This window comes from Anser anser (genome assembly GCF_964211835.1).
Source record: "Anser anser genome assembly, chromosome: 1".
Lineage (NCBI taxonomy): Eukaryota > Metazoa > Chordata > Aves > Anseriformes > Anatidae > Anser > Anser anser.
This window is the reverse complement of record NC_139720.1, coordinates 48,991,399-49,004,456: the sequence shown is the minus strand read 5'-3', so window position 1 is coordinate 49,004,456 and position 13,058 is coordinate 48,991,399. Positions and strand designations below refer to the sequence as shown.

Here is a 13,058-nt window from a genome sequence, read left to right as displayed (position 1 = left end):
ACCTGTCTTTAAGGTCAAAAGCCTTACCCACCTGAAACAATGCTTCACTAGGCCCAGATCAAAATTAGGTAGAGTGAAATTTTGCTAAGACAGTCAAGTCATTTCTGTTTTACTTCAGCCCAAAACAAAGCTGTTCCTTCATTATTTGTTTACATATCATTAGCCTAATACAAAATTCTAGAGATGATTTCAAATCAAATAAAATGTTTCCTACAGAAAAGTGTTTAAGAAATTAACTATTCTGTGTCTCCCTCTGACTTTTATCCCTTTGGGCTATTAGTTATATTGTGGGTGTTACTTATTTCTGAATTTCTATTTCAGAAGACAAAGAAGCTTTACTCCATTCACTATTGGATATGCAGAAAAATTACCATTTAAGTTCCATACGGGTTCATTCTAAGAACAGAAAAGGCCTCTGCTTTTCATGGTATTTTAGAGAGCTTTTTTATGAATAATGTTTTTTATCTTTTGCTTCGTTTATTTTTTTATATGAATCGTATTTTCTTTTACTCCAAAGAAAGGTAAATAATAAATGCTTTATACAGAAATCATTGTGTATCAGTAGGAAGGTGTTGCCTCTCTTGTTAACTTCTCTAGAAGTATTACTGTCCACTGTCAGTATTCGTATTATAAAGGCAGAACTGGCAGTGCATGTTAAATTGGTCCAGTACTTGCTCTCATGATTAAGTTCCTATTTGCTCTGTCAAATTTTAACCATTTGGCAGAGATTTCATATAATGGGTATTTGCCATTAACTAAAGATTTTGAAACTTCTCAGGCATCATATTTTTTATTTTTTTTTAGAGAAAATCTAGAGAAACAAAATGTTTATACCATAACAAAGTGGAAATTTCTTCTTTTATAAGTTTGGTTTTGGTTTAACCATTTGGAATTTTGCTGGAAAACAGGTTTCTTTGGTTTGTTTGTTTGTTTGTTTTTATGGATTTCATACTGGTCCAATGAAAGTCTGTCAAATTCTGGCTAAGGTAAAGCCTTGGAAAAATGGTGAACCCTGCACCTCTTGCTAAATTTCTAAAGGATTCTGTCCACACTTAAGGAGATGTTCATCTGAATTTTCTTGTTCTGTACCTGCAGCTCAGAGAAAAGCCACAACTTTCCTCTCTAACTGAGAAGAGTAAGTTTCTTTTCTTTCGTCTTTAATTAGAGATGGGAGAACGCTGTAGGAATTTAGAAGACCAATATTTTTATTGCAAACCTAAGTGCCAAGAAATGAGAAAGTACCAGAGCATAAATCCCCTTTAGTAGCCTTTTAGGCCTCCTTGGGGAAGAAATGGGAGGGGGTTCCAGTTCAGATGACAAAGTGTTGGTTACACCAGCTGCACAGTACCTGCATGCAGTACATTGGATGGGACCCTTCTTCAGGGTACAGGATGTCCTAGCTCTGGGAATGAATCAGCACTAAGGCACGCAGGAGACTGCTGTCTTTGGACCACTGTTCTTTATTTGTTCAAAAACTGAGAAGTGAAGGTGCTGGATGCTGGTGCTCATAGGGAGAGAAATGGGAGTTCTCATGTGAACATTTACCTAGAGAAGTGAATTCTGTCTTTCCATCTATTTCATGGTTTCTTGGTGGTACTGCCTAAACTGAACTTTTCACAAGGGGTCACTAAATGCAGTTTCCTTATTATCTGGGTCCTTGACTTCAGACCTGAAGTCTCAAGGAGTCCCAAGGGAGCTGAGTACTTACAGCTGCAGCTGAGGTCAATAGCATCTGTGCTCTGAGCCTGTTATGAGTTATTCAGAACTAAATATATTGAAAGTCGGATCTCAGATGTTTTGAGTTGGACAGCAAGAATGAGTTATTTTTTCCCAGTGACTTTCAATCAGCGCGACTACATCTACACTGCGTTCTGCTGAAACCACAACTGCTTTTTCCTCACAGAAACGTTCTCAGAAGAGTCTCACTGACAGACCAGAGGATAAGACTCCAAGTGTGTTCTAAAGTTTTAACCCCTCATTAGGATGTCCACACACACAGCACAGACTATGTGACCTTAGGACCAACTCTACTTGGCTTGCACTACAGCTCCCAGCGCTGACTTGAATTCTCACTGAATTGGTAATCTATCATGCTTGGTCTGTTCCTTCAAGAGTGCAACAGACCACGGAGAACACACAGCCTGATTTTTAAGACCAGGTCTTACTGCAAAGCTGCCACAGCCCACAGGGCTACTGCTAGAATCACAAAAACATGCCATTTGCTTCTCTCACTTTGGAAGGGCTTTGAAGCACCTATAAACATGTCTTATGAATTCAGAAACATGCATCTATTCAAGGGACTAAAAGCAAAGCTGGGAGCAGTGCTCAGAGAGTATAATGGCTAGGTGAGTATGTTCAGCATACACCAAATTCTGGAAGTCATTTGAAAGTAAATATAGGAAGAAGAGTGGGGCACAGAAAGCTTTTTATCTCCATGTAGAGAACATGCAGGTTTTTGAGGACAAATGGCCAAAGGTTCTGCCCTTTTTACCATAGCGATCTTATGACAAAGCCATCATACCACATTTCATACATTTCTGTGGACTAAAGTCCATCTCTAACTCAAACCCAAATTCTAGCCTCTGCTTTGGCCCTCTCACTATGCAGTCCATCAGCCAGCACAGTGTTTCCTAAGCAATTCAAATGAATACTCCTCTGTTTAGCTCTGTCTTAATTCTGTCCCTGACAGTAGCAAAATACATATATATATATATATATATCTGTAAAAACTCTTTGATGTTCTGTGAACTATTAGAAAGCAAGAGGTTAACCCTCTTCTACCAAGGAAGATGTTGAGAGGTGAGAAAACTAAACATGATGTTGAAAAAGGAACATTTGCAATACTTACTTTTCATTGTATCCCTTTCCAGCACCAGTCCATAATTTAGGCTTGTCATTTTCCTGAAACAGGCACAGTTTCCTAGGTACCAAATTGACTACTCAGTCCCACCAACAGCCTTCTTTCACACCTAACCATTTCTGTCATCCTCTGAATTGCATGTAGGCAAAATGAAAAGTAATATTTGAATGTTTAGGCATTTGGAACCTGGGGCTAGATTTAGATTTAGGAAGAGGTTTCCATGAGAAGGACTAAGGTCTGGTCTGGTAGACCATGTACTGATCTGGGGACTGGTGCTTGCAAAGGGCTACCTAAATACCTTCGCATAAGAATGCATGGAAGTAAAATCATAGTATCAGCTTTAAAGTACATTCTGAAGATTCCAATTAGGCAGTGGATGAGTCTGCTTATGCACTACACACAACTGTAAAGAGTGCCAGGCACAGGGGATATATGAATTATAGATGTTAAGATGAGTTCCTAAGTACTCCAATGCTAAAATGTGTCTGTGTTCAGAATTACTCAGACAGCACACTTGCTAAAATAAAAATCTGATTGTAAGTAATGTAACCGAGGGATTTATCACCACTATTCCTCCATGAAGGATGAACAATGCATAGTTAGATCCAGCTGAATGAATCAAGACAAGCAAAAAATGTGTCATTGGAGCGGTGGAGGCATTTCATCTGCCCTTTCTGTTTATTATGTACTTGACTGATATCTCTCTTGCCAAACTTATCAATATGAAAAGTAAAATAAGAATTATATAGGGAATTAAGTTTAATAAAATGTATGGATCATGTTACCATTTGTAAATGGGCATTGATCCTGAAGCCACTTCCGTCTGACCCGATAAACAAATCCCCTAGAAACAAATCTACAAGAAGAAAAACTAGTTCCCTATAACTGCATTCAGTAAGGAGGCTTTAAAAAAGAAAACACTGTCTCTGCTCCTAAGCCTAATATGCAGTTAATCAAGCACTTGTTGGAAATTTGACTTAATTGCACATGAAAAGGACATGACATTCTGGAAGCTGGTAAACCTTCACCTGGCTAGCTTGGTAAGTTTAATCATATACACTGATTTTTCTGCATGTGTGGGGGATATTTCTGCATTATTTACACTGTATTTTCTTTACAAATATTTTGCTGCTGAGACATTTAAGAACAATTCCTTGAGTTTCTACTTTAAAATTAATTTTTTTTTACCTTTGGGATTTGTTTTTGTTTTTGTTTTTTTGTTAAGTTTAATATGAAACTTCCATGAAAATATGTCTTTAATCTTTTCTATTTCTACAACAGAGTTCTACATAAGTATCTGGAAACTCCATATCTGTCTATAAAATTGTGCAATCTTCTTTCCTTATTATATCTAGATGTAATTGCACTTCACAAAAAAGAAGTCTTAAAAGATCACATAGCAGTAATGTGTTCACAGCAATGGTATGAGATTGTATCTTTACTAAAAATTGGAATATAGTAATCATTAGTCATTACTGTAACTCATGATATATATTGAATGTGATTTTATGTCCATTTTAATGAGCATATGCATTAATTAACCTCTGTTTATTAAAGGAGAATGAGCAGATGCTAATGTATTTGTGACTATTCACTACACTTGTGAATGAAGCCATTTCCATCATAAATATATGCTTCTGCTTCCTGTAAGCATTTGAATGACTGTCTTCTACTGGCTGAAGAGTTTGTAGATAACAGTATTTTGAACTGGCAAACTTGATGAAAGCATTTTTTTCTTATCATTTGACAAATCAATCTTAGAGGTCTACAAAGTCACTTAAAATTAATATTCAACATTTGATACTCAATAGCTCAAGGAAAAAGCCAACGTATGTGTGAATAAACTCATTCTAATAAATTAATAAATAACAGTGCCCAACCAAGCCAGCAATCATGAACAGCTTTAAGATTCCTCCTAGCAAAAGAAGCAGATGAATTAAAGAAGCTGAAGAGGTTTAATAATCATCAGTTATAATTTGAAATGTCAGTCCAGTTTTAGAGAGACTAGTCATCAAAATACCTTAAAATAGCTTCATGAGTCATAGAACATATTTACTCATCAATCAAAAGATAATTTTCTTTGATAAATTGTTTTCTTCATTAGTTGATTACATATACATAATGTTTACTACAAAATACTTTTCCTGATGAAAAGAAAAGAATAATTGGACTCACCTTACATAAATGATAAATTGTATTTGCTTAATCTTTCAGCAAGTAATTAGTATTTGTATGTAAACCGTTTAGCAACCAGTAGGAGTCCTGAGAGTTAACAACTTCATTTTTATCCCGTGTACAGCAGTGTTACAACCTCATTTAGGGGGAGTAGCAACAGGAAATTAGGTGGCTGCAGCACCAGATGAGCACAGTTCCTAAATACACAGCTAGTCTTTACAATTTAATTAGTTCTGCTGACTGATGCTGACACTGCTTGCACACTCACAGTTCAGTGAAATACAGTCCTGAAGCTGTTGAAACCTGCATTTAAGCAGGACTCAAATTGCCGGCAATAGTTTCTGTACTTGTCCACATATCTATGTTATTTTGTTTAGACTTGTTCAATTTATATATTCTCTCATTAAAAAAAAAATACATACAGCAAGTTTCTAAAAACCTTTTCTGATCATTTTTCCTTGGTGCACACAGCTATAAATCCTCACGCTACAAATAAAGATGCAACAACAAAGTTCCGATTATTCTCCAGACTTAGTTAAAGGAACCTGCATCAATATGGAACTTCTAAAAAGTGAAAAGGAGCTTCATAAAGAAAATACTGTTTTGTGTAGCAGCAGTCCAGAAGATGTCTTCAGTCCCTGTGAAACACAACCAGTATCAGCTTGTATGGACATCACTATGCCTACAGGTGACTACACTCGAAGACGTGGGTATACTGAGTCTTCACTTCTCCTGAAGCTTCCCACAGAGGAGTGCACTGGGAGCCATCATACACCTTTCCAGTTTGACCGGCATGCTCTGGCCAGAATTTCCACTTCTCCAACTTTAAGGCGTCTACGGATGGCCTCTGCCTCACAAGCATCAACATTTCAGGACTCCTCTAACACAGCTCAGCTAGGGAATCAAAAGGAATACACCAGCTCTCTCCACCACATTTGTAAAAGTCCACCCCGGTGCATTAAATCTTCCCCACTGTCTTTGCCTTCTTGTGTCCATGCAAAATTATTGTCTTCCAAAGCAAAGTCTGAAACAACCGTAGTAGATCCAGAGTCTGCCAGCCCCAGATTAAAGTTGTCAAGCCAAAAAGATCCTCTCAGTGATGGCAGTCCCAATGAGATGCTCCAAAACTCTTGGCAAGTCAACTCTGTTACGCTGCCTAGGAGACTTCCCCGCCCCAGCCATATGCCACAGGAGGCTATCCAGGTAAGAGGAATGGGATGATGCGACCTCCTTTGCAGTCTTGCATATTCAGTGTTGAGCCACTATGGCCTAATTCTTAACCTGAACTGCCACCCAGCCCATATTCCATTACTATAACAGACCAACTTCTACACTCATCAGTAAGGGAGATTTTTCTTTCCAAATCAAAAAGAGAGCACGGTTCCAGCCATTAGTGACCACGTTGGCCTAGTCTACTGCTAGTGGCACGGCCACTCCTTCCTACCTCTGTCCATTCACCCTGATGGGCCAGTATAACTGCTTGTGGAGCTAGGAAAGAACAAAACTAAGCAACTTATCCAGGACAGGCTTGAGTTTCAGAAGGTTATATTCTTTCCAGAGTCCTTCAGCAGGGTTCTCCATAAGCCCGGGCAGCTCTGTATTCTGTTTTACTAAATAGCATTATTTACCCTAGCACAACCGAGAATTAAGTCACTCAATACAGTTGAGCCTAATTTGAGGTTTTCTACTACTGAAGCAAACCTTAAGGTTTAAGAAAGGTCCCATTCCCTTTCTTTGCATCCTCTTACCTAGTTCTGCCATTCATTGCCCCCCTCCATTTGTATGCAGCCAAATGTGCAATCTTTTCTGAAAAAAAGAAACTCTGGTGTAGTGAGTACCAGAGTCAGTAAACAAAAAGAAGCAAAAGAGGAGCTAGCCCTCCTCCTTTCCTTGTCAGCCTTTTCTGTTCAGCTTTACCCCATAACAGACCCTGAGGAGAAAAGAAGAGGCACTACACAAGCCAGCTTTGCTGCCAGATTCACTGTCAAAGACCTTGCAACAATTGCACAAGAAGTTATATTGAGACACATCTTGACTCCTTCCTCATGCAAAGCACAGACAGGTTTCACTGAACGTGGATGGTGTCAAATAGGTACTTGTCTCTTTAATAACTGGTCAGTGTTGTTCCACAAACCAAAGGTACTTTCTCCCCATCAAATATTGAAAACATTTTGGATATCAAATGAGTTCTGCTCCTTTCTCCACCATAATGGAAATAATTAGCCAGTGTCTCGGTGTATGTGGTATATTTTTCTTAATGAATCAGTACTTCTTTTTTTCACAACATTAGATTACTTGCTTGCTTTCTGACCAAGTAACAAGGATATCTTACTTTTTTTTTCAGAAGAGTGGACTGCCTCTACAAAGGTATGCATATATTTGTTTTACCTCATTCTAAGCTTCACTTCTGTATATTTTAATGAATCAACTTCACTAAGACAATCTGAACAATGAGGCATGTATGTGGAATTCTGTTTTAATTTGTAGATTTACTTTGTGATGTGCCTGTCACCAGCTTGTTATACTAAACTTTTTAATGAGATTTTCTTTTGAAGGTGGCCCTCTCCCTGACATATTTAGCTATATTTCACGCAGTATTTCAGCTGGATTGTCAGAGAGCTCTGCACTAGGAACTAACTGCCAAAAGGTCTGGCTGTTTGGGTTAGTAGGGTCAAATTTCTGCCTGAAGAATGTGAAACATCTCATAATCTTGAGTGGCATTCTTCAAAACTTTGTGGGAGGGAAAAAGGAGCAAAGAAGCTAGCACAACAGCTGAATATTGTTCTCAGATGTAAGCAAAGCAGATCTAGGACTGCTGCTGATTGTTAATCCTACAAAACACCTCTTCCACTGATGGTGCAGTGTTCACTTTATTGCATGATTCCCTCGCAGATTTTAGGGGGGGCATGCAGGTGAGTTAGGTACGTTAAAAGCATTGATGAGCAAGGCTTGGAGAAGACAGAAGGAGCCTCACAACGAACAGCAGTACATTGGTTTTGTGACTCTACCTCTCTCTTGTGTTTCACTTCTTAAGGCAGCATATATCATTATTTGAGCTATATCTCCTCTTCTTCCCCATATTTACACATTTTTGAGGTACGAGCTCTTTTATTACTAGCAGTTTGCCAACAGGTTTATGTATCAAGTATGTTTATGTTTGGGACTGGGGGGTGGAGAAGGCTGGAACAGTCCATGAATCAACATGCAACACGGTTCCCTAGACAACGCTTAACAAATATGTGCATGCACCTGAAATAACACGTTCACTGTAGAAGAGGCTTCCTAGATTTTCTGGATTGTTGCAATTTCCAATCCACTCTTTAACCTTTTGAATTTACAGTAGAAAAGGGGAGAAGGAGATGGGTGGCAGGGAGGGGTGAGAGATTTTTGTGTCTACTTGTTAAAAAAAAGTTTATCTGCAACTATTATGGGAACAGCCTGCTCTGATCCCATGCAGAACTATAAAGCATTAACATGGCTCACTGATAGGGTGAAGATTTGCGTGACTAGTAGCAAATCAGGTGAAAATTTGAAGAATACCACTTTCAAATGGCTAAAAACAGGAAAATATGAAACATTTAGTGCACACACCTTCTCTTGATGCCATTTGCCTGGCAGCTTCAGAGGGAATCCAATGTATACCAGCATGTCAGCTAGGATATTGCCTCTGGGCTTCCATCCAGACATTCAAAGAAAAAAATCAAGAAATCACACAGGGAACATTGCAAGCTTTATTCCTTGTATACCAGCAGGAAAGAAAGAGGGGAAAAAAAAAAAAAAAGGTTTAGATGATGGACTACAACTTCTATTTCTTGTTCTGACCAATGTTTGAATGTGCAGAAATGTAAAACAATAATCCCCATTTTCTGCTTTTAACTTTTTTGTCAAGTTGAATTTGATCCATGGTCTGGGCAAGGACTGTATGCAGCTCCTCCCTTACCCAAACCATTAGTCTAACTTCTTAACAGCTAATCCCTTATTATCATAGCCAGAGAAAACTGCTGAAGTGTCAGATTATTCCCTCTGTCTAGAAGAACTTTGGGACAGCTGGCAACCCTCCTCCAACACTGCCTCATATATCATCCAGGGTAAAAACATGCTGCTGTCTCTCAGTTTTAATGAACATCTCCCCACCCTCAGGTTGTACTTTCAAAAGTCTTTCTTTAAGCAGAAGCACTCATTTTAAGCAGCCTTCCCTCACACAGCTCTCAGTAATGGCAGTACATTTCTGTTAACATGGCAACATGCTGAACTGACGCTGATTAAAAATAATCAGCCAAAACAAACAAACCGAAGAACCAGAGGTGCAGCAGAGGGAGAGGTGTATGTGGTGGAGACAGGGTGAGAAGCTAAAGTGGAAGGAAATGTTGATTTTAAATGTCTTAAATTTACTCTGAGCTCATTTTCTCTTTACCCTGTTCAGTATATCAGGGACTGGGTGCAAAACTGGATCGATTTCCTACAGACATACTGCTAGAGAAGAGTCTTTTCAGTACCTGCTAAGGCAGCTCATTTTCTGTGAGTTGAGACGGCTGGGCTCAGCCATCTTGAAGTACTCCTCTTCCTCTTTCAGTGTCTCATATACCCATAAGGTGTCTTGCAAACTCTTTAAAGCAGGGAGTCCAAATACCCCTCCTGAGCCATTTGGGTAATAGTGTCATCAACTGACAACTGCTTCAGTACCGTGGCCACCCAAAAATGCTTCTATGTGGTATTCATTTAAATCACAGGCATGTGATTTAAGTATGGGCATTTATATAGATGTCTGTTCTCTGGGACATTTAAAGGTCTTTTTAGGCTAAGATTATGAACATATCGGGACACACACTCTAAAAAGCAGTCATCTGAAACTCTCCATGCCCTAGAAACAACTATACCCAGGGTGTTTATTTTTCCAGACCATGAGCTGCTTCAGCATCTTTAATAATTTTCCATATCTTTGTAACATGAACCCATGACATTATCTTGTTTCACAAAACAAGTAGATTTAAAGGAGGAATTATTGCACAGATGATATCTCCTCTTGTGATCAAATTCATCCCTAAAGTACAAGCATTCCTTCCACTCAAGCACTTCAACACCCTGCCCTTAGTAAGAAAATCAAACACAAGCGAATGAAAAAAGGCAAAGCTACAGGATCAGCAGGCAAGAAAAGATGGTAAAACATTGCATGCTGACCCTAACACTGATAAATTGCATCACGCAGCACTTTAGTAGTTTCATTTCTCCAGTAAAAATCAACAAAAGCATTTAATATACCTAATATATCTACAGGCATCAGGCCAGTTGATCACAGATACCTGTATCTGTACCTTAACCCATGAAGGATGAGTACGTAATTTAGGCATGTAAGTCATTAATCACACCAGACATGTCAGAATGCAAGGGTATATTGTAGATACACATCCAAGTGACCTTAGCATGCTCCCACACACCACAGGCTTGCATTCCTACATTAAGAGCTTGTTTAGACTTATGTGTCTCTGAAGTTGAAGGCCTTTTTTATCTAGGGAAATAACAAGATTTAACTCTGTTACAATGAAACTGTGCCTCTCATTATTCATCTACATAAGTGGTCAACCTCCAAAATATATTATGAAATTGAAGTAGGCAAGATACTTTAAAGATCAGTAATACACTGAATTCACAATAAAATTTTGCCAAGTTGAAATAAATCTCCTGAATTATGCAGTACAGCAGTGACAACTTTTAGGATTATCCTTGTATTACATTGCAGCATCCAGTTTATATAATAATCCAGCTGACCAAGAGATTACATAGTGGAATCACAAGTGGTTTCAGAAGTATCTTAATACAACTGTTTCCAAAACATAAAATTGCACTGGGTAGTACTCAGAGCACCTCATCAGGAAGCAGTCTCCATTGCACTGCTGCAGGCTTGCAGACAACCAAGAAACAGACCCTATCCATAAAAGCTCTCAAACCATGGGCTATGTTTAATTTCATGGGGAAACTCAGAGTTTCACTGCAAATCCCTCAAGATAAATAAAAAGATGTTATGTTCCCCATTCAGAAGGACTATCAGAAAACGAAAAGCTTTTAGAGAAGTCATACGCTGCACATTCTAAACTCCTCAACTCTTAGTTTTCAAGCCCTAATATAATTGTTTCAAGTGCTAAAGTCCCAGACCTGGCCCTCCTGACAGCCTGCAGCTGTCAGTTATTGGGAGTAGACCTTTCCTCTACAATGTACAATTTAGTTGGTTTATCTAAGGCAATTGCAAGCAGTGTCACCATCAAATGATAACAAAAAACATAATCTCCCTTTCCTACTATGCAAATAAAATACCAGTTCTCTACCTCAGAAATCATGTGCCAGATGATAAAGTGTTAAGTAGCTATTTGTGCACTTAAGGGGAAGAGGGGAAAAAAAGAGGGGAAAAAGAAAGGAGAAGGAAAGGAGAGGGAAAGGATAGGAGAAAAAAAAAAAAAAAAAACAACACGCATGCAAGGTTTCACATCAACTGTTGGAAAAGGGCTAAATATTCCCAGTAAGGTATCTGCCTAGGCAAAGAATATAAAGGAATGATACCTAACTAACTAAAATTACTACATACAATAAATGGAGACTAAAAAAAGAACATTTTTCTATGTGCACACACACTTCGCATCTCCTTCCTCAGCTACTTTGTTACCGACCTTTTGAAATCAGATGCAGTCTGCTTGCATCAGGCAATGGTAGACAGCTGAATAGCAGCTGCAGGCACCAGTCATTCAGCAACCATATGCTAACACCATCAATTAGGTATGGGTGTGAATTATTAGAAAAATTCAAGAAAGTATTTAATATGCACCAATAATTTCTGTATTTGAATGCAAGCAGCCTCTGGCACAAACACACCGTTGGATACAAAATGCCTGTGTCATTTCACTTGATGGATCTACATCCCTGACAATGCCCTCCATTAATAACAACAATAGTTGGAAAGAGTTATTTGCTTCAGATCAGCGGGGCTGCTAATTCACATTATATTCAAAATACAACATATCTGAATTAGCAAAAAGAATCTTTAAAGATTTAGAAAGAGAATGACACAAACTAGCTACAAGGTTACATATAATAAAACAACAACAACAAACACTTAACTGTAAGACTCTACTGTCTTTTCCTGATATCTCCTGAGTTGTACGAAGGTCAAAAGTACTGGCACATGTCAGCTAGAAGCATAGTATGTAACTACTCCTTTGAACTCCAATGCCAAAAATATCCTCAAATCTCACCTTGTTTTTTGTTTAATCTTAGAAGAACACAGGAATTTCTCATATTTAAATTCTCTGAGTACCCCTCTTCTGAGGCAGGCCGTGACTACAAACACCTTAATCTCAGCAGCACTGTGCACTTGGAAAGATAACGGGATATCTGCTGTTGATCACTGAAGTTTTCTTCTCATTTTTCCTATAATACCTTATGTCATAGCCACAGTGATTTAGATTTTAGCTCATTTACTCCCACATCAGCAAGGAGCACTTCAGGAATTTCCTCTGCAGCCATGAGAGGAGGGAGATGACGTGTTGTTGTTGCCTCTTGCAGATCAGCCGAGCGCAGGCGCAGCTCTGTGGTAGTGAGTCTGCCGGGACTCGAGGTGTTCCCTGGAGACCTCCTGGTGTCAGACAGTGCCTTGGACTACCTGCCCCACGCAGCCCTGCTGCTAAATGCAGGTCAGATACAGGGTGGGGTTTGCTCGTCTGAGCCCTGAAAAAGCTGTGACAGGCATGTGTGTACGTGTGGGCTGGGAAGGGAGGGAGGATCGGTGCAGTGATGACACGCGAGACAGCAGAGCCAAAATGGGGGATTCTGTTAAGCAAAACCAAAGCGCCTACAGTGCTCATAAAAATTTCTCTTGATTTATTTTTTTTCTGCATTTTATTGTTGAATGCAAAATGTAAGAGGCAGTTGAGGGAGGCGGGACATATTACGTCCCTCCTCCACAGGAGAATCCAGTGCCCAAGTCAGGATTTCCATCTGCAAGCAGTCGAGTTACAAATGCTTATCTCACAGAATC

The 13,058-nt window shown here is 39.0% G+C and overlaps 1 protein-coding gene and 1 long non-coding RNA gene across 5 annotated transcripts in view; one reads left to right on the top strand and one right to left on the bottom strand.

Annotated features, from left to right (window-relative positions):
* The window catches only part of LOC310895164, a 167,954-nt gene extending 162,493 nt beyond the window's left edge, over nucleotides 1-5,461 (bottom strand). The window contains exon 1 of the long non-coding RNA XR_014580499.1: nucleotides 5,036-5,461. This is a non-coding gene — a long non-coding RNA (uncharacterized lncRNA). The remainder of the gene's footprint in view (nucleotides 1-5,035) is intronic.
* Nucleotides 3,123-13,058, top strand: part of PLEKHG7 (pleckstrin homology and RhoGEF domain containing G7) — a 37,184-nt gene continuing 27,248 nt past the window's right edge. The window contains exons 1-4 of one of the 4 annotated variants that reach the window (XM_083825998.1): nucleotides 3,123-3,900; nucleotides 5,507-6,238; nucleotides 7,380-7,402; nucleotides 12,587-12,714. In XM_083825998.1, coding sequence (XP_083682124.1) covers nucleotides 5,534-6,238; nucleotides 7,380-7,402; nucleotides 12,587-12,714 — 856 coding nt within the window. In that variant the 5' untranslated portion in view covers nucleotides 3,123-3,900; nucleotides 5,507-5,533. Of the gene's footprint in view, nucleotides 3,901-5,506; nucleotides 6,239-6,306; nucleotides 7,175-7,379; nucleotides 7,403-12,586; nucleotides 12,715-13,058 lie in introns of those variants that run through there. The other 3 variants (XM_083825996.1, XM_083825997.1, XM_083825999.1) reach the window with 3 other exon arrangements.